Genomic DNA, 22,115 nt, shown 5'->3' with positions numbered 1-22,115 from the left:
GATATTAAAGTGAACAAGGAATGAAAGCCTTTTACTCATTTAACACTTTCCTTATATACATATGTGTGTAGGCCTACCAGTGGCATGCACAGATACATTTGTATGTACACACATATATATTTATCTTGATTAACATGCATATGAACATTACATACATAAAGATGAAAAAGTCTAGTATTCTGTTTTTCACAGAGGGAAAATACAAGAAAAGCATACTTTGATTCTACGACTTCCACGTTTGCATTACAGGATTTCCATTTTCAATAATTTGTGTGTATCCACATGCGTGTGCATATATACATGGCTAAGCCTCACATTTAAAGAGTTCCAGTTTCCGAGGGCTAACATTTCAGCAGTATTTACTCAGGTTACAAGCAACCCGAGCCCTTCATTTTCATGGGAATGGTGTGTCTAAATATTCTTGAGAACACCGTGCCTGACAGTCAGACGTACTGCGGTCCTTTACTCTCTGAAAGGATGCAATCAAGTTTGGAGCCTATTTTCCTCGGACCAAAACCTCTCATTTTTATCTTAAATTTCTCAAGCTAGATAAAATGACAGCATTGTACCATACATGTAATGAGTTCACATCTTGTACAAGGTTTCCCCAGAAGAGTTATATTCATTGTGCTCTGGAAGACAACATTGAAATAGATGTCTTTTAGTTGGTACAATGCTTGCTGCTGAAAGCAGACGTAACCTGCAGCTCAGTTTTCATGGCACACTGGCTCTATAGTCTATTTGATGGCGGGACCACCTCTTTCAAGGAGTGAGTTTAATATATTTTCACAGTTCCTGTCCCCCATATTATTCTTCTGCAGCGTATAAGCATTGTAAAAGAAACGAGGTAGTCCTTATGTCCTTGAGACGCTACAGATATGACCTAGCTCTTATTTATGGAGATTATTCCATGCTCCCATGTCCTCATAAGTTGGTGTCACATAAGTTTCTTCCTTCTAAGGGAAAAAATAAAAAATAAACATTAAAAAAAAATAGAAAGGTTTAAGATTTCTCCTTAGTCTTCCCAGCATATGGCTACACACTGTCTTGCATTCAGTAGATTTCCTCTGTGTTGGATGCAGGGGCTGAAAAAGACATATTTTTTTTCCTTCTTTGCAGAAAGTGTCCTTCAAGCTGGAGGGCATTCAGGGAGCACCCAGAGGTGCTGGAATGCTCAGTGAGGGGCTGCAAATATTCCTTGGGAAGCAGAACAGGGTTTGGTGTAAGATTAAAATGAGTAAGCCATAAGCCATCAGGTACGTGGTTGTTCAGATCAGGCAGAGGTTGTGAGCAGAGCTGAGGTGAAGGGTCTGGGATGTTTGCTGTCTTTTCTAGCAGCAGTTGATCCCTGTGTCAGTGGCAGCAGCAGTTTGTTGCTCCCAGGACCCTGCTTCAATAGGCAGCGATGTGCTTTTCCTTTCTCAGAGCCAGTCTTGCCCACAGCAGTCTTCAAAGGGTTCAGAATCCCAGACACAAAAGCAATTTAATAGTGGGTCATCCCCCACCTCCTGACACTTGCACCTCTTGAGAAACCTCAATGTCTTCCTGAGTAATTGTGAAACAAGTCCCTCCAGCCAGTGGTATTTAGGATGAATTATGATGCCTGGCCTTATTAACTCAATAGAGCTCTGCCCATCATTTCAGTATTTCTCATTTCACTACGTTTATTGTGCGTGCTGCTTAAGCTGTCTTTTCCAGATGAGTAATTCAGGCAAAACCACCTGCAGAAGCTCCCTCTCTCATTCACACTCTCCCCTTGGAAATCTGCGGTGGCATCTGTTTCAGACAGACAGCCTTCAAAAAGAAGAATGGGAAGGGCTGATTCTCAGATAGCAACTGAGACAATTACCATTCTCCTATTTTTTAATGTCATTTAATAACATTTTTAGCAAATGTTCACCTCTCGTACATTTGTAATCAAGGGCACAGATGTCAAGTTTAATTAGCAGTCGGTGATGGGTTCTGCATTTATGCTTCAGTCAATATGATCTACGGTATATCAAGTATAATGCAAACTTACTGTGAAAAGTGTTGCAGTTCAAACGAACAAACTATTCAGCCATATCTACATTCCCTGGGCAAATACAAGGAGAAAATGGAAAAGAGAGAATAGTGCAGAGTTCTGTGCATTTCTAATAGGTGTACGGGGAAATACAAGGTTAGATATGCAAAACCTAACCTGGAAAAGTCGTGGCACAAGCGTATAAATATTTGCCAGTATGGTAATTAACTTCTTGGCTGAAGCTAGCTTACTTAAAATGTTCAGTCTCAGTGCACTCAGAAAAGAAAAGCAGTGAACCACAAAATAAATAAATAAATAAATAAATAAAAATATTTAAATATAATAACCAATTAGCTTATAACTTTTTTTTTTTATTATTCTCCAGGTAAAACCCGTTCATTTTCTTTTGTCATTTGCATTTTAAATACATAGGGAAATAGCTGTTTTCTTCTTTTCACTAAGGTGGGGACTAAATTCTTTGCTAAAGTCTGGCATAAAGAACACTGCCATCTCTTCCTCCCCTCACTGGCAAGAACATTTACATTGCTCATCAGTCCTTCAGTCATTGCCTTCCCTACATGCTAGGTACACCGTTGACACCTCACTTCATGTGTTTTCCCTCATTTCCACCCTCTGTGCTATGCATTGAGGACAGGTGTTCAGGGACCACCTGAGCTCGGCAGGACTGTTTCTACCTCCACTTTCACACTTCAAGTTTACAGGGAGTGGCAAAAGGGTGATGGGTCTGGCTTCTGGTTACTTGTAAAATCATGGGAAAGAGCAGCATGAGGAAAAAGCACAAGCACAACAAGGTGCTTCCTAGGACAATAAGCTCTAGAGCATTCGCAATTGTGCAAATTGGAAGCAATAAACAATCAGAATCATTTATAAGCATAAATACATGTGAAAACCAAGCAGTTTCCACATATTAATATTGTAGAATTTAATACATATATATCACACAATACCACTTGCTAGCAAATTGTATGTGAGCTCAAAGACATCTATAACAAGAGCATGAGTACAGTGACAGAAGAAAAAAAAATAACCTTGCAATGTGCATCACATTAACCGTGGTAGGAGGGCCACTACTTAGCACCAGCTAATTTAAAGCCGGGCCCTTGGGAGCTAAGAAACTAGTTGCATTTGCTAGCACAGCTGTAGCTGTCTAAGAGATTACTAAGCCTTGATGGGATGTGTGTGGCAATCAGATGTAGCAGAGCAATCATTTGTAAAAAAAAAAAAAAAGAATACCAATAATTACCTCGATATTTTCACTAGGTAGATAAAAATGAAATTTTCAAAAAAATAATTCTAGTAAGGACTGATGGTAGTGGTGGCATAATATGGTGAAATTAATAGCTAAAATATTTTTTAAAGCTCAGATAAATATATATTTTATTTTTTTTTCCGGAGGTTCCATGATTATAATATAATTCTCCATCTTTGTAAATTACTGATAACTGTAAATTATTTCTAGCCACTGTAAAATGGCATTAAAAAAAAAAAAAAAAAAAAAAAAAAAAAAAAAAAAGCTGTAACTTTAAAAATCTCTGGTTTGTATGTAGAAAAAAACAATCAAACTGATGGAGGATTGTCTGTTTGAATCAGCAGATATGTTGTCTCCAAATGAACATAAGGGATGAATTCTCATCAGTCAAATAGAAACGTTCCTCAGTCTTGACTAAAGAAGGAAAGAGGCTGGAGTAGGAGGGTGGGAGTCAATGGGGATGGAGTTGTAGGAATCAAGATTAGGTAAGACTGTTTGAGCAAGGGTAGAGTAGTAGGTATACTCAGTAAAGGGTGAAGCTTAGAAAGATAACCTGGGATAAATGCATGAGATAAAACAAATACAAAGAACGAAAAGGAAGTAAAATGGAAGTGCTGTATTTGGAACTATGGGTGAGGGAATAGTAAGCAGGTTTCAAGTATGATTAAAATAAGGGAACGGACAAGGTTTTTGAGGGATTTATAATTTCTAACTGCAAAACTGATGTGCTTGAGAGCACACGGTTAAAGTAAGAAAAAAATTGGACAAGAAAAATAAATGAGATTTTGGCAACGTAGGCAATGGCTGAATCCATGAGAAAAAGCGAAGTGTCCTGAGCAAGAGGAGGTCTGAAAGCAGAGATGACAGGCAGATGGGAGGAAGGGGAGCCAAAGAAAGAAGATGACTGACACAATTGTCTGGAGAACTTTAGCAAAAATCAGTTTTTAAAATCTTGCTAAAATTATGGCTGTTGAGAACAATGCTTGCCAGGCTTTTTTATTGATTTATAAAGCGGTTTCGTTATTCTTCCAAAGTCTGAGATCTGTACAAAGCCTCTTAATGACAGCTCAGGGCCATTAAGCAAGATCCTTGCATTTTATTTTTGCTGAATTGGAGGGAGAGAACAGAAGGAACTGCCGCTAGGAGGGACAGGGAAACGCAGTCACTCCCAGGCTCCCAGAGCAGAGCTGCACCTGGCTGGGTGCTTGGACGTACATTCCTCCATCACCTTCCAGAAGAGCTGTACCGCTGGGGTTTTTAGTGTTTATTTTTTTGTTTTTAGTGATTTATTTATTTATTTATTTACTGAAGTGTTTTTTAGTAAGGCATTGCACCAAAGCAGTACTTTAGAAAGCTTATACTTTATCAGTATGCTTTTGTCATCCTTTACTGCAGCACAAAGATAGTTTGGTTTGTTTACATCTGACATCGATTTTGTTGTGTTTTTAACTGCTTTTGGCAGCTCAATCCCATAAGTGGTGTCCAGCAGAGTTTAAATCAAGCTTTCTCCAGAGAAAGTTTTAAGTTCTTCTAGCCCATATCAGAAGGATAGAGTCATCCCTTCCACTAAACAGAGCCATAAATAACTATAAAGAGGAAAAGAAGGATTTTTGAGCTGAAGAATATCTTTCTCTTAATTACAGTCCATGGTAACCTTATAACAGTCCTTAGTATGAATGTTGTCGCTTTTTCTTATCAGGAAATTTATTACGTTGGTGGTCTTACTAAATTCTTAGCTCTCAAAGTCAGGGGCTCAAATGGGGTTCTCAAATATTTGTTGTTTGCGAGTAATGAAAGCAAGAGTGTGTCTATCCATTTGGTGCATTATACATGGCACTAAGTCTTCAGGTTTGCAAGAACTGAGACTCGAGATCAGGACATGCTTAGCTACTCAGCCGTAAGCAAGACCCAAGTCTTGTATTTTGCATGAGAACTGGGGTGGGAGCTGGCAGATGCTGAAATGAATCATAACTACAGTTCTGTTGTAGAGTATCAGGCAGACACTGAGACCTTGGTTTGCTTGTCAGTGTTCTGATTTTGAATTATCTTGGTGTTTTGTCTTTTGGTTACGTGAAATCCCTTCAGCCTAGCACTAGGGTTCTGGCTTGTTTGCTGTTAGTAAGCTATCCACAAGGCAACACATCCTCTCCAGCCTATTCCCTGCATAAACTTCTTAGTTAAATAAATAATAATTTGGACATATCCCCACATGCTGATTTAGCATATCCCCACATTTTGGAGAGAGATTTCCAGCTGCTGCACACTTGAATACATTCTGCCCTAACACAAGAGCAGCAAACTGATGCATCGGTGCGTGGCTTGCCTAAGCACACGTTTCACTGGTAAATATCTAAGTACCAGGACTGGCATTTCTCCACGGGACTGGCAGACTAATGTCTGGATGCCTTTTTCATCGTATGCTTCCTCCAAATGTTTTTCTAGCAGAATTATGAGTCACTTCAGAAAAGTGGTGGTTTATTGCGCAGTATTTCTGAACTTGCATTTTCCCTTCTGTGAAACCCTGTGTAGCATTTTTTGGAAGCCCATGCCCTAGACTCCTTACAGTGTTTGGGGTCTGTCCAGACTTTTTTTTCTTCTAAGGTAATTAAATATCATTAATTTTTTTTTTGTTTGTTTCAGTCCATTTATCTACAAGACAATCTACAGGAGCTGCCATTCAGCTCCAGTAAGGGACAGATGTTTCCTCACGGCACACCAACCAAGGTGGTTATGCAGATCTCACAGAGCCAGACTTGCTGCTGTTCCTGCTAATGGAAGCACCATGGTGGAAGGAATATTTGCCACTTCAAAGAGCAGTCTGTGCAGTGGCAGTCACTGCCCTCTCACCTCTCACCCCAGCTCTGCTCTCCCTTTCCACTGCTCTCAACCCCGAGCCGGCTCTTCACCTTCACTCCTCATCCATTGCCAGCTGCTGTTCTGCTAGAAGAGGAAAAGCATCTAGGAAGGAGGAGAGCTGTGATCTGCTCATCTTCTGAGCAGACCATGCTGCAGGATGGGTACAAGTTTACAGATGCTGGTGTCTCCTGTAGTTAACAAAAGCTCCACAGACCCCACATGGCTTTTCTCACTTTCCTTCCCCACTGACTTCCCCTTCATCTTTTGCACAGCTCACTGACACCCTGATCATCCTTTTGTCCCTGCTTCAGGTCCACCACTGCCTCACAGTCATCTCTCAGCTGCTGCAGCCCAGCCTCCTAAAACCCTCATTTCAAGTTCAGGATTCCCCCATAGCCTTTCCTCTGCAACCTTTGGGCGATGCTTACAGATCTTTTTTAATCCTACCCCAGTTCTATTCTGGTAGTTCCCACAAGACAAGAATTAGTTTATTTAATATATAAACTGGGCAGCAAAACCTAATTTTGGCTTTAATGTTTATTGAAGGCTTGAGCCGGTCCGCATCCTGTTGATTATCAAGGGGGTTACTGTGCATTCAGGTATGGAGATGTATTTCACACGTAACTGTGCCACACTGACATCCCTATGCAGACAAATACTTAGGTCTTGCTTAGGCAAACATTTCTTCACCTTACTAGCATGTACAGGTACTCGTTGACTTTCATATTACTAGCACAGCATGGGTATGGTCTGAGATCTGCAGGGTAAAAGATATTTATGCCAAAGATAGCATTATAATTTTATATCCACACTCAGCATTAGCTACAACTAAAACAACACTTGTGATCAAGCACTCCTAGATTTCTGGTAAGGATAGGAAGCTGTCATTGTCCTGGCCATAAAACTTTGTTCTCTCTCAAAAATCTAGGACTAGATATCTTCTATAGTTTTAATGTGAAAATGTTGAATACCACAAAATCAGTGGCTGGCTCTGCTTACCAGGAGCATTCCAAAGTAATCTTCAGGGCTTTGTACTCACACACTCATTTTTTTTTTTTTTTTTAATATTTAGTTGTGTGATCTTGCATATGTCATGTAACTTGCACGCTGGTAAACAAGGACTCTGCTAGAAATGATAAAAGTACTTCAAAGCCATTCTTAAATGCACAGACTGGTATTAGCACCCAGAAAGGCTGGAGAACAGCTTGCTACAGATATGTATTTACGACAAATGTTTGTGCCTCTTGGATCACTGAATTCACTTGCTATATAGAAAATATTTAACTGTTAATGTGTTATAGATTTGTCGTTGGCTGTCTGAGCATTGCTTTCAGAAGTTACATTTGTACACATGGAAATAATACCACCTGAAAAGATGTGCTAGAAGATGTGAGAGAGAACACAAAGGAACTAATTAGCCTGAATTTTTGTTTAAACATATTCAACACACCATTCAAAAGCATCTGTGAAACTACTCACCATAGGAAACTGAAAATTTTAACTACAAGCCTAACCTCGAAGTAAAGTATATAGTCTTCAAGGCACTCTTTGAATATCTGTTCACTAATGCCTGGTGCTAACAGCCTTAGTAATAGCTAATCATGTAGTAAGTATATTAGTATACATTACTTGAAGGGTCAACTATTTAGAAATTTGTTCATACAATGTGAATATATATAATGTGTAGCCTCAGCTTGGACTAGAGGAATAGGAAATGCTGTAGAAAGGAGACATTTTATTTCCCAGCTTGGGTTAAGAATACATCCTGTCCCTGCTGCACCTCCAGTACCAGGGCTCAAATATCCCTCCTAAATAGAAATGAGCAGAGTTAGCTAAACTCTCACGGGAGCCTGTCTCAGGGCATTTTACTGTATTTCAGTGGGATTTACTGACATCTCTCATGTGTTGTTTACTCAAGCTGCAGGAAATCGGCTCCTTTTTTCCTATAAAGGTGTATAGCCAATAGGTACCAATAATAATAATTAAAAAAAAAGCATGAAAACATGACTGGGGTGTAACTGATATTTGCTTAAGTCTGAAGAGGATTTGAACTGAGCTCTAAGACATGAACTATCTCACATGTCACAGTGAGTGTTCATTCAGAAATCAATGGCGTTACCAATATGTCAGTATTAGATACTTAAGTGCTCATTGAAGCAAGGGAGAAAGGATCATCTCAAGAGGAGCTATTTGGAAGAATAGCTTGGTTTCATGACATGAATGGGTGCATTTATGAGAGTGCTACCATATAATTATATATATAAATTTAGCTTACTTGGGAAAGAGACAAGCCCTGTGTGCTCAGTATAGTCTTTAAGTATATCTGGGCTCCAATAAAGAGAGCTAACACAGGAAGCCTGTGGTATTGTATATATAGCTTGTTTTTAAAATATGCATAGCCTATTTAGGATCAGGTGTCTGCATCTCATTGCAGAAGGTCAAATTAGTTATGGAAATAGAGTGGAAAATACCGCTTTTCTTTTCATCGTCTGAGAAGTTATCTTTAGATGGAATATTGTAATATCAATATACAGATATTAACTGATACGTCATTTGGAAATAAGAGATCTCTGAATAACCACTTCCCACAAAGCTTTCGTCCTATCTTCACATCTAATTGTCTTCTGTGAAGTGGTAGCAGATAATGGCATCTCTTAGTCATGGATCCAGATTGGCGAGCTGTATTTCCCAGGCTAAATAAAACCTGAAAGCTATGAGACCACTAGCCTTACAAAGTTGAATTTCATAACTTACTCAATTTCAATTTCAATTTCAACCTTACTCAAGTTAGGTAGGGAAACATAACAGGGTAAGGCCAGAGCAGTCTATAATCCTGATGAGTTTTGATAGTTCTCAATGTACAGCCACAGGAGAGGGGCAGGTGCTATGCTGAGTGGCTACACATTGTCTTTCTTATTTGAGGGAAGAAGGCAATGAGGAAAAAGCAAAGTTAATTTTCCATACGCCTGTAGCTTTTACTATGAATTACAAACCTTTCTCTTCTGAAACTGCAAATTCATTGAATTTGCATTGAATTTGGTCGGGTGAACAAATGCCGCCAAAGCTGAATCTTGAAACAGAATATTTGTTTAGTAGTGATAAAGCAAAAGTTTGTATTTTTTGTAAAACATGATCAAGCCCCATGTAAAGGGCTTTTTACTTTCATAAATGTAAATTCTGGACAAAAGTCAGTGTAATATCCTATTTCTCAGTGCAATATCTCATTTCTTTTCCACCCCAACCATTCTGAGGAGATATATTCAATGCCAACATTTGATGGCAAAATTGTTATCAAAATATGCTAATATAATAATGCTAATAATAAATATCCAGGTATCTTGTTGCTTTAGAGTAAACTTTTCCTCATTACATGGACTAATAGTGCAGTACTTTCCAGCCCGTTTCAGCTTGCTCTTGCAAAAACTTGACTCGTGCCAAGTTCTGGTCTACAGAAAATGAAGCATTTTTGATGTAATACAGAAACTTGAAATCTGTTTCCATTGCTACAGCTACCCAGACATACTAATCAGAAATGGAAAAGCACTTCTATGCTGTTTATTTTGCTTCAATGTTCTTAAAATGGCTAACAAAGAGACAAAGTATGGTAGCTTTTTGATGCTATACACAGACTAACGCCTTCTTTGAGGTGATGTAGGGTTTACTGATAATTTAAAACAGCAAGTTTTTCAAACACCAAAAATAGTCAAAATTTTGTTTGGAGTAGTTATCTGCTGATGCTGCAAGGACCATGGTATCCGTTTTCTATGAAAGGAATAAAACTATATTCAGGAAAATGCATATTCTTTGTAAGAAATAGGTCTGGCTTTCTTTATGGTCAGAGATCTCTTACACTTAACTTTCAAGCTATGGCTTTCATCTTATTTGTACTAATTTAAATTCATGGACATCCAAAGAAAGAGAAGTAGGATCTTAAAAAAGGTGGTAGACTGTATGCAATTTTTTTTTTTTTTTTTTTTTACCATATGGCTAACGTTCTTTCTTTATGAAGGAATGTGTCATAGTAATGATGGTTGGTGGTTGGACCAGATGATCTTGGAGGTCTTTTCCAACCTTAATGATTCTGTGATTCTATGATAGCAACTAACAGCCTCCAAACCTTCATCTGTTTTCTGTTTTAAATCCTCTGGGCTCTTCAGACCATTTTTGGTTCATTGCAAATGTTCAGACAGGACACGAGACAGTATTCAAATCTTTGTTTTAAGATACAGGGATAAGATCAGATGATCTGTATGCGCTCACTTGGTCTGTTCTTTGAAATGAATAGTCTTTCTGTAACTACTTTTCTCATAGGAACGAGCTTTAGAAATAAATCCTCCAAACTCTCAATAAAAATAATAATAGTAATAAAAAATAGCAATGTCTACACCATTGTTGTCAAGTCTAAGAAAATGTATTTGAACCTCTTAACAATAAAATCAGGGTAAAATACATTATAATCAATTGGAGTGTCTCCAAAAAGAAAATGGAAAATATTCAAGGATTGCAAAATCAGTTTTATACTTCTGGGATATGAGTTGCATAAAATTCAGTAAAGAAACAACCTGTAGCTTGTGGTAGCTAGTCTGGTTACATACTGAAGTGGTGGTAAACAACTGTATTGCTTCCTATAAATAAATATCCAACATTTTTATGGTAGATTTTATTTAAAAATAGAATTGTTACAAGTTGAAGCCATAAAATAAGATGCCTCTATGAGGGATTAAACTTCCATGTATGCGAACTTCAGCCTTACAGGCAAACAGAAGCATAGACAGCATTTGGGACCAGATCATGGGAAATCCGTGAGCTGGTGGGGCCGAGGCTTTGCTTTGCACAGCTGTATAAAGACTTGCCATAATAGCTGTCCCTAGCAGCAGTCAGGAAACATGAGCAGCACCTGGGAAGCACAACGCTCAGCAGAGCCAGGCAGCCGTGAGCGCTGCGGCATTGTGTCATCTCCTGGGGAGAAAGTAACACCGAGAGATGTACACCGAGAGATGTACACCAAGAGATGCTCTTACGGATGGGGCAGATTAAACCTGAGAGAAACCGTCCTGTGAGGCCTGCTAGGATGCGGTGACAGCCACCACTGCATCCCCACGGGCTCTGCAAGGCCACAGCGGGCGCAGAGCCGCCACCTCGGCCTCCAGCATCTGCCTTCAGCCGCTCGCCCTTCCTTTCTTGCCCCATTTTTGAAGGCCCTTTCCCCGAAATGATCCCGTGTGCCCTTCGCCCTCCCTAGCCTTTATTTTCGCCCTGCAACAGGCGAGCAGGCCCCTGCGAGCCACCGCGCCCCTCGCCCGCCTCGTCCCCCCGTCCCCCCCCGCCAGGCAGAGGCCATTTTGCGGCTGCCGAGGGGAGGCAGGGGGGCGGCGGGGATAGCGGGGACGAACCCCGGGGGCAGGTAAGCACGGCCGGGCTCCGGGGCTCGGCGGAGGGACCCCCATCGTCCGCCCGCCCCCCTCGGCGGGGCAGGGCCGGCAGGGAGCGCTGTGCCCCCCCGCAGGCAGCCGGGGCCGCGGAGCCCTTCCCCCGTCTCCTCCCCGCCCGGCCCGGGGGGGACGGGGGCAGCGGCGGCCGGGCGGGGAAAGCAGGAGGGGCAGCGCCCGGCAACATGGAGGGAGGCGCGGAGCGGGCCGGCCCCTGATGCGGCTCTTCCTCCTCCTCCTCCTCCTCCTTCTCCTCCTCCTCCTCCTCCTCCTCCTCCTCCTCCTCCTGCTCGGGGCAGCGGCTCCGGCGGCGCTTCGCTTCCCTCCCGGCGGCGATGAGCAGGTCGGCGGCGCTTCTCCTCTGCCTGCTGGGCTGCAACGTCTGGAAGGCGGTGACCAAAACCTTAGGGGCGCCCGAGGCGGCTCAAGGTCGGTGCGGGGAGGAGGGCGGCGGGACCGGCCCGCTTTGTGCCGCGGCTCCCCGGAGCTGGAGGCTGCATCGTGCCAGCAGCCTTGGGAGGTTGGGGGGGGGACCGGGGAGAAATAAGGGGGAATTGGGGGGGGGCGATGGGAGACCCCCTCCCGGGGACAGCCCCGCGGTGCGACCCCCGCGGCTGGGGAGCTTTTGTTAGCGGCAGGGGCTGCCGCCGGCCTCATTGTGCGGCCCCCTCGCTCCTTCCCTCCCTCCCTCCCTCTCTCCTTCCTTCCCTCCCCGCTTCCCGAGCTGTTGCATTGCGTCCATCCCCCCCCGGCAGCCCTCCTGCCGCAGGGCCCGGGGTTGGGGGGCGCCCGGCTCCTGGCCCCAGCTCCTCGCCCCCCTTCTGTGGGGCCGCCGTGCTGCGGGCTCGCCCCCTTCCCCCGGGGCTGGCCGGGCCCCGCAGGGACGTTTTGGGGCCTCATCCCGGCCTTTTGTTCGGTGAGGAGGGCTGGGGCAGCCGGGGAAGGCGATTTGATAGCCTGGCACCCACCAGCACCTCTGGGCTGGGAGCAGGAGCCCCGCTGGGGCAAGAGCCCAGCACCCCGGGGTGCTGTGGGGGTGCCCCTGTGGCAGTCGCTGTCCTCCTGGGCCCAGTTGTGCAGCCCTGCACCTCGCAGGTACCCGTGGGCAGGGTGTGGAGCAGCACCTGCCCCATAACCCGCACCCCATGTGGATGCCAGGTGGGTAGGAGGCGATGCTCCGTGCCCTGCTGGCTCCCGGCGTGGTGTGACGGAGAGCTGCTCCTCGCTGCGCCTGGAAAAGGGCCCTGCAGCAGCAGTGCGACCAGGACTGTGTCAGAAAGCAGAAAACCTGGCGACCTGGTGGTCCTGAACGTGCCAGGCCCTGGATGTGCCGTGATTAAATGCATCTCCAGCATCGTCAGTTGCCTCGTAGCTTGCGCTGTCAAGTGGCCCTGCACCATCAGGGGTGGAGGAGGTCTTACTCCAGCTCAGCCCCCGTGGCTGTGCTCAGTGGCCTTCTTCCCTCTGCGGTAGGATGGAAGTACATCTTGTAAAGAGGGTGCTTGTGTCCCGTTTCCTATAAGCTTTCCTGTCCTGCCCTTCATTAAGACCCAGTGAGCAATGCTTGCCACAAGAAATGAAGGAATACGTTCAAAGTGATATTTTTTTGACTTTTTTATACTTGTAGTTATGGTATACGCTGTAGGTAGACTCTTGTGCTCATATATTCAAAAGGTGCTGGTATCTCATAGAAAAACCTACCACGCTAGGCGATCTGATGTCAATGTCATATTCAGTCCTTCTTTTAAGGACAGAACATCAGCTGTTACAAAATAAGTACTAAACTATGACTCAAGGGCCATTAAACTCAGGACTGTATTGAGTTTACTGACAGGTGAGATGGGGAGAAAAAGACCTGTGTGCATCCCTTGATGCTAGTACTTGGTATCTGAAGTTCTATTGTAATTTCTGTATCATAGGAGAAATCTGTTGTATGCACAATCAGAATGGTGAGGTATCAGCAAAATTAATGCTTTTCAACCGTCCTGTTGATCTTACCTCCTACTGTAAGCTCAGCTCAGAGTATCTTGGAGAGACTTGTCTCCATAGCTGCTGCATTCCCATCAGAACTGCTAGCTGATGCTTTAAGTAATAGCAGCTATGTCAGTGAGTTGAGAACATTTGGATGTAGATGGTCTAATTTTATCTTCAGTGTAAGAGCAGCTCAGCTTTCATAGGTAGCATTATTTCCCAAATTCTTATTGTGAGCTTTGGATGTCTGCATTGGTAAATGGGTATGTAGAGCTGATCTAGCACTGAAGCATGAGCTGTAATTATTAGTTACCAGCTATTTACCGTGAATCTCTTTTAAAAAAGCTTGTGATGCAAAATTGTTGTTTGTGTACCCATCAGGTGTGAACATCAGGGGGATGGGGATGGGGAAGTGTTTTAGCACCCCGCACATTCCTTGTTTGTGTGCTGAGCACAGCAAGCGCTAAGTGGTTATACAGCTTAAACCAACTGTTTTTTCCCTCCTGCCCTTTAGCACCGTGGTGATAGTTCTAGCTACAGGTGAAGAGAGAGCACCACTGCCAAAGTTTAGGGATGCATGCAGATGACATTCTTTCCTCTGAATGGATGCACCCCCTGTGGCTGGGAAGAGACTAGAGTACCAAGGCATCCGAATGAAGGTGGAGGTGAGAAAACCAGAGGATGCTATTGTGAAGTAATTGCTTCAACTGCAGTATTTAGTACTGGACAGATTACAAGAGACTATGGTAGAATCCTCTCTGTGGTGGGATAGGTTAAATGAGAGATATAGTTAAGATTTTCCATTCCTCTGTTAATGTGAATATGTCTCAGACTTGGAGCTATTTGAACATGGGTTATGTAGCTGGTGTCCTGATTCAGGAACGGAAGATGAGCGAGTCTTTGCATCTAGCATTTCTCTTTCTCACTGCTCTCGGCCTTCTGTTCAGACGATTCCAGCCTGAAATTCTGCTCAGGCAGGCTGGTTACATAATCGGTGAATATGGAAAGTACTGGTAATTAAGCTCCGCATTTAGCACCCTATTTAGAAAATTGGATGACTTTGGCAGGCTGTTACCTTATTTGGCTCATTATGCAGATACAGTGTGGCCTCCGAAGGTCACAGAGGTAACCTGTAAGTGTCAGTAAGTGGAAGAATTTTCTTTCTTTCTTTTTTTTTTTTTTTTTTTTGGTACAGTAGAGTCCAAGCAGATGAGTTACTCATTTTTGTCATTACTGGGACTTAGCACCCCAGCAATGAAGTTGTCAGAATTCCAGGAAAATACTTTAAGGATTGATATGATGTTCTCTCTAATTTCTCTAAGATACTTACAACCTGGCCAGTGTTTCAAACGGGACTAAATTATATTTGATTTTTTTTAAAAATGTTCTATTATTTATTTCAAAACTTAAATTGGTTTGAATGTATGCTGAAATTAATGTATAGGAATTTTAATTTAAAAACAAACAAGCAAACAAAAATACCGATGACCCCTTACGCTGGATTTTGACTGTCAGTAGGTGATTTGGCTGAGTACAGCTGAAATACTCGCTGAGCTCTTTTCACGTGAGCAGCCCCTTTTAAACTTTGGGAGCCTTGGCAAGGTGGGAGTTTAAGAGTTATGTGAGGAGGCGACAGGAACCCGGGCAGAATGCAAGAGAAATCAGTGTAATTTGAGAGGGGTTCAATCTCTTTGTTGGCTTTTAACTTTGCTTTGCAGTGGAAAGCGGTGATGATTCATTCGTGGATGCTAGGGAGGATCTCATAAAAGAACTGCTCCAGTATTACGTTGCTGTGCAGAAGCCCAGGATGGCTTTCAGCTGATGCTGTGGATATAGGTTTTAATTTATGTCTTCCATGGTCTTTATGCTTTGTTAGTTGTTCAAAACTAAGAAGTTTTGAATAATAAAATAACACATTTGAATAATAAATAACATCCAGTTCAAGAACTGTTCTGCTGGTAGACGCGTGTGCTCAGGCTGTCCCAACTTTGTAACCACGGGATAAGATCAGGCAGATTGTTCTTTCCTAGTATGATGGTGAATAAAAGTTCAGCTGTCACAACTTAGTCAGAATCCACAATATCTTCTCCCTCTGGGTGCATGGGCAATAGGGAAATTGATGCTTGAGTGCTGCTTGCCTGCGTGCAACCAGGCATTACATTACTTGGTGCTGTGAAAGCCAATTTCACAACCATTTCAGCTGGACATTTTGCGAAGGTTTCTGCTCTGGATGGTTCAGTAACTGCAGTGAAGAGACCCTCAAGTTCTTGGCTTCTTTTTAAGCCACTTATGCCAAGCTTGCAGTTCTAGCTGTGATGGTAGATAAAGTTAAGATGAAGTAAAACCAGTCATCTCTTTCATCTTGCACGGCTGCACCATCTCTTCTCAAGCCGCTGTAAATTACTGATGTCCTTCAAATGCAAACATTATTTCACTGAGACCACAAATGGACTCACCAGAGTGGAAACTAAACTGCTCTAAAACAGCACAAAAGATGTTTTAGTTTAGGAGGAACAAGTTGTTTGCTTAGTGCTAAATAGTATTGTAAAATCTGAATGAGGGGGATGTATTTGTTGGTTTCATTGGTTATCAGATTAAGAAAAATGCTAAACTTTTCTGTGTTTACCTTAAACTCCTAATGCATGCAGATGGCATGCTGAGAGCTGGGCCAAATGAACAATTGCCTTGGTGAGTGCATGGTGTAAAATTGCAGCCTTTCTGGCGAATGTTTGTGTTCACCTTTTTGGCTTGTATTACTTTGCAGTGAGTGGTTCAGCGTCCAGTACATGCGGTTATGAGCACGCGTGTATGTGCTCGTTAGGGGGTGGCGAGTTCCCACGCTGGCTTCCCTGTGGCCACTTGTCTGCTTGAGCCTTGAGATGGTGTTAATCACGTCTGTTCCCTAATACACAGGGGAAAACAACCTTTTCCCTTCCTCTCTTGTTTTTTTTTCATTGTTTTTGTTTTTAACCTCATACTGACACCTCTGACTGGATGAGACCTGGTTCGTGAAAGTTTTAGGGTCATCTGCTTTCTGTGCCGACTGCTGGCCGAGTGAAGGGTTTCAGATAGCAGTCCCCTCTCTACAGGAGAGGTTTCTCGGAGCAATGAAATCCAGTTTTACCATATGCCCGGTACCTAACAGAAGGCTTGGTGTATGTGTGTGGGGATGGAGGGAGGGTTGTGCCTTCAGGGTCATTGGAAAACTTGAGAAATCTTCAGTGATTTTGGTGCACTGAGTGGTAGGAATGTCACTGCCTGCTGTCAGTACATACTTCAGATTAGTTCTGTACTCCTGTAAATGAGCAATGATTACCAGCAGTCTTGGTGCATGAAGAACTGAGAGCAAAACTCATGGCAGGGAGACATAATGTGTGATTTGGGAGTTAAGGACCGTTCCCACAAGCTTCTCCTAGTGAATTCGTTTCACAGAATGGTTTGGGTTGGAAGGGACCTTGAAGACCATCCAGTTCCACCTCCCTGCCGTGGGCAAGGTGGTGTTCTCCAAGAAGTTGTGTTTCCTAAGGCAGGAGCAAAAGAGAAGATGGAATACATTATAATGCAAATAACCAGCAGAAGTTTCTTAAAGGCAAAACTAAACTCCATGACAAGGAATGGGCACGCTGCCTTCTACACAGCAGCCGTGAGCAGCTCACCTGGAGGAGATTCACTGCCTGTCCAGCAGCAGTTCATCTGTCACCACAAAGCAGCCTCCCCAGGGTGGATGCACAGGGCAGCTTGTGCTGCTGCGTGACAGCACGGGTGCGTGCCTTGGCTTCTGGGTAGCAGTGTGGTTGGAAGTGATGCTGCTTGCAGGTATTTGCAATTTTTCCAGTGCATTTGATCAATCCAATTGTCATCTACCTCGAACCAGTGATGTAGGGAGATGGTTATTGTTTCCAGTCAGCCAAAGGCAAATCAAACAGCCTTCAAAATGTCTGCAACTTGAAGTCAAGGTGTGCGTTTTCAGTACTTCTTTTTTTGTGTCACTGATGTTTACCTTGTATGGCCCTTTTTGTAGGATTAATTTCCCTTTGCACCGGCATGTATCAGTTCCGCCTTTGGATCTGAAGAAAGGCAGCTTCAGTAAGAGCTGTGGTGTTGGTGTTCTGCCTCTCCCGCAGGTCTCGGGGATTTTGCTGTATACCTGTCAGGCAGCACAAGTAAGGAAGACAAGAAACCTGTGTAAAGAGGCTTGTATTTACTAGAACAAACAAGTAATACAAAAATTTTTACGTTAATTTACCTGGGGGGGGAAAGGACATCTTAATTTCTTAGTCTATTCTGACAAGTTTTTGTGAGGGGAAGGAATCCAACCAACCTACCTGTAGCAGCGCTTTTTAGAACCTGCCATATACACTAAAACGTTTTGTTTTAGGAAATACCAAAGAGAACTGAGTGCTTTTTTTTTTTTTTTTCCAGAAATTCCAGAAACATTTTCCTGTAAGCTGGTTTACATTAAGTTTTCAGCTAATGTAATATCTGGCTTGTTGTGCATGGGTAATAAGCATTATACACATGCTTTTTCGGAGCACCATCTTTAGTTTTATTGGAAACTGGGAGGATGCATTTGTTACTACGGAGCCATAAGAATGTGAACATATTGTAATTTGTTCTTGCTTTTAATAAATGCTTTGAATCTTTCACTTTAAAATATTAACACAGAATCCTATCTGACATATGGCAAGTCTGGGACCTTGAAAGCAGGATTCAGCACAAGGCTACATTTTTCATTCCTTGTGAAATGCCGGTGGGTCAAATAATGTGAAATGTTCTGTTTCGGATATACCCATTTTGCTTTTTCACTTGTTTGAAGAGCAATGAATTCAGAGATGATCTGAAAGGAAAATTAATTTATGTACAGTATAATCTGTAAATTTGGCTCCCGTGCTGACTGCGTGGGGGGTTGGGTATATTTAAACAGAGCTGCTGTTAGTTAGTGCAAAGTATACAATGTAGAATAGAAGTGGTCTAAGTGCAGGCAGGGCACAAAAAAACCTCTGGAAATCCAATATTGAAGTTATCTTTTAATTGTTCCTGCTGCTAGTTTTTGCAGTTCTACAAGCTGTCACCGTGGGTGAAATCCTGTCCTTATCCATTATCTGTGCACCTCGTACACCAGGCGGTGAAGCAGAAACCTGTCACTGTGAGCTGAAACCTTTACCTGCACCGGTGGGAAGCTCAGCTGTGCTGCTTGCTGGTTGCATGGCAGATAGTGAGGCAAGTAAGAGATGGGGATGAGCCCGTATAAACCTTGCTGGACTTGGGGTGACTCTGCAGGGGCCACCCTCAGCCTCCCCACTTTATGGGAAGCAGACTTTGAGGAGCCGCAGCGGCAGCAGTGGTTAGCGGGGAGGAAGCAGGGACGTGGGGGAAGCCGAGGGAAGGAAGCAGCAGCATCCTTTTGGCATGGGGGCAGCAACAGAGCTAAATCCAATAAAGTGCAAAATGCTTCCATTTTTTTTCAAGAAATCCCAGCTGCAAAAGTGATGGAGAACTGTTGTACTGAGTGGTAGGTGTGGGTAATATAATAGCGAAGTTTAACAGTGAAAGGGAGCTTAATTTAACAGTCAGTAAATGCCAAGGTAAATAAGAGGTAGAGTTATAAGGTAATCCTGCTTTGCTTAAAACAAAAAGGAAACAAAGAGGCCTTTCTTCTTCTTGGAGATGTTTCTAGAGGTGATAGCAATGTTGGGAGCGCCCAGTTTCATCCTACATTGGTGATCACCATTACTGAAAATACTGTCGTCTTCTATCCTTTAGAAGCAAAGCTGTATACTAACATGGCAACAAGTGTTTCTCCAGTGATGTTATGAGACTTCCTTGATTGAAAAAAAAGAAAAACAAACAAACAAAAATGTAAATGCTTTATTTAGGCTGTTGCTGGGAGGAAATAAATGTATTGGCAGTTTTATCTATCCCTCTTGCTCTCCACCTTATGCCTTGGGCATTTGTGCAAAGTGAAAGGTTGAGATCCAGACATCTCATCTCTCACTTGGTGCATGAGTGTATGACTTCCCATGCAAAGGACATGCAATTGTCATCCTGGGTGGGATGCATCTCGCCTCATTCAGACGTCTGCATCTTAGTCATCTGCAGTCCTCCCGCAGACACAACCATCTGATCTATCCAGCTAATGGAGCTGAGCGTCGTCGCTGCTACCCAGAGTGAGCACCCTGAGTCAGATGAATCATGCTGCAGCATCCGCTGGCTGTAGGGATCTCCGCTGATAGCCCAGCAGCCCGGGCACTCCCCTGAAATGCTTTTTGCACTCCCATTTAGTCAGATGAATCCTCCCCAAGATATCATAACTGGAAGTCTCATCAGGACGCTGTTGCCCAGAGCTTAAGAGCTACTGAGTACGTCGCACATAACCACTGCTGAAGGAATGAAAGCACACCCATGGCCTGCCTGGCTGGGTTATGATGCATTTCTCAAGGCTCAAACCAGTTGTTGTCTACTGCACTATTTTACATTTCTAAACCATTTGTCTTTGTAGTGTTACGTTTATGAGTCTTAAGTGTTTTCCTCCCAAGGGTAAATAAACAAAAAGAAAGGTTTAGAAGCAAGTAAGGAGGCTTGCAGAGTTGTTTGGGCTTGTCTCCATGTTGTTTTTTTTCCCACAGTTTTAATTAGTTTTGTGTTCCCAAGAGTTGATTTATTCTGGATTAAGCTGCATTGTTACTCTCACCTTTGTCTGTTTTCTCTCTTACTGGCATTTGTGTAGCTGGGTGATAAATCAGGTGGAGGAAGTTACCCCACTGAAAACGCTTGTACACACAGGGTCAGTTTTCACCTGGATCACTTCCCAAGTCAGGTAGATTCCCTGGGAGTTACACAGATGCTGCTGCTGGTGCAGAGGAAGGGGCTGAGAGGAGCTGGTAAATGAAAACGAGGGCTTCATGGCAGCAGTGCCAGTTGATGCAGGATTAAATCGATTGTAGGACTACAGTGTAAATAGCGGGGGACAACTTCTAGCAAGTGAGCTGTTTTAGAAGTGAGACAACTCTTGAAAGTTTTTTACCACCTCTTTGCTCAAAAAAAAATAAGGTATAAAGACTTTCTGGATAACTAATTTGCCCACAGGAGACTGAGAAAACAGCACTGGAGCTCGGAGCAGTGAATACGGCCAGCCCTATGTACTCGCGGATGGTTTGAGATGCTTGCAGCTGTCTCTGTCTGCAGCAGGACAGGTTGTTCTCTCTGCTACTCCACTTCGTGCCTGGTTGTTTCAGCAGAGTTTTGTCCACGGTTTAAGCCGATGTGACCGCAGTACGTAGCACTCACCAGTTTTTCCACCAGTTTTAGAGGGACGTGGGTTAGCACCCGAGTCATCTTGGCTCTGCTCTCAGCCCCTCCCTCACAGCCTGGGAGGAAATGATGCTCTTTGGCCAAATGAAAGGCGGAAGAAAGGCAGAGGGCAGGCCTGGGTGCTTAACATAGCATCCTGATAGAGCAATTTTTATCAGCTAACTCCAAGTATGTGATTTGGTGTAATTACTGCCTGGCGCCTGATAGCGGCTGGTCACTCCTCTCACAACTCTCTGTCAGCCAGAGCAAATCCCTCTTTCCTCCAGGTAATTGCCTTGCTCTCCTTAGTTATTGCGTTCCTGCATTGATGACTCCTCCTTTGGGGTGTCTGCTGAGCGATAAGACGTGAAAACTTCTTATCCTACCCTTCTTCCTTCTGTTCCCATCTTGGCCTTCTCCTACCTTGACAGGCTCGGAGGGCTTTTGCCTTGCACCAGCAGGAAGCTCTGAAAGCTCAGGGAGTGTGCGTGGCAGCTTTTCATTTCTGCTGGGGTCGGGTGGGCAATGCTAGGGAATTAAACGTGTTCAGGAGCTCTGCAGACAGCACTGGGCTGTGGGGGTGAGGCAGACAAGGACGGGAAGGTGCTGCTGGGCAGCCCGGCGACAGCTCGCCCAGGCGCCGCGTTGTGTTTGCAGAAGGGGTGGCATTGGCTGGAGGTGGCAGCGAGAGCTGTTCCCTCTGCTCTGCCCTAAATCGTGCTCCTGGCAAGTTCGGAAACCTGCTGAGCAGCACGCTGACCTGGACAAATACTACAGTTGTTTAAAGAGCTACTTGTGGTAATAATGTTGACAGGCACTGCGGAGCACAGCAATATACTCGCTCCTTTAGCTTTCCTGTTAGCACCCAGAGCGTTCCTGCAACTCAGCTTATTTCAGCCCGTGGTGCTGCAGTCAAGGTCCTGGCAAATAACTTAACTTTGCAGCAGTGTCTGGGTTCATGATGTATGATTTACAGGAGCCAGGAACACAGATGGTTGAAACGAGAGCTGTATTTCTGTTGTTTTGCAGGGTGTCTGTGTGGGGGAAGTGTTACTTTTTTTTTTTTTTTCTCTCCCCCCGCTATTAAAACTTTAATATGAAGAAGCTCATTTTCTTCAAAAGTTAAGATTTTCTTTGTTCTTACCGGGATGGTTATTTTCATTCTTTAGCATACTGCTTGTTAAAACTTTTTTCGAGGGAATTATGGCACTGGACTCAGTCGATGTAAATGTTGTTGTTAGCAGCCTGTGTGAAAATTACAAAATACACTTGCTCCAAGCAGTCTGAAGCAGTAGGA

General features: G+C 43.6%; 1 protein-coding gene across 5 annotated transcripts in view; it reads left to right on the top strand.

Moving 5' to 3' along the window:
• The first annotated feature begins 11,619 nt into the window (after positions 1–11,619).
• FAM171A1 (family with sequence similarity 171 member A1) overlaps positions 11,620–22,115 on the top strand; it is an 87,291-nt gene continuing 76,795 nt past the window's right edge. For 3 of the 5 annotated variants that reach the window (XM_038174716.2, XM_072033672.1, XM_038174714.2), the window contains exon 1: positions 11,620–11,986. In XM_038174716.2, the coding sequence (XP_038030644.2) occupies positions 11,893–11,986 (94 nt within the window). In that variant the 5' untranslated portion in view covers positions 11,620–11,892. The remainder of the gene's footprint in view (positions 11,987–22,115) is intronic. The other 2 variants (XM_038174713.2, XM_072033673.1) reach the window with 2 other exon arrangements.

Source organism: Anas platyrhynchos, chromosome 2 (assembly GCF_047663525.1).
Source record: "Anas platyrhynchos isolate ZD024472 breed Pekin duck chromosome 2, IASCAAS_PekinDuck_T2T, whole genome shotgun sequence".
In the NCBI taxonomy this organism is placed as follows: Eukaryota; Metazoa; Chordata; class Aves; order Anseriformes; family Anatidae; genus Anas; species Anas platyrhynchos.
The sequence above is the reverse complement of the archived record's forward strand: the minus strand, read 5'-3'. Positions and strand labels throughout refer to the sequence as shown.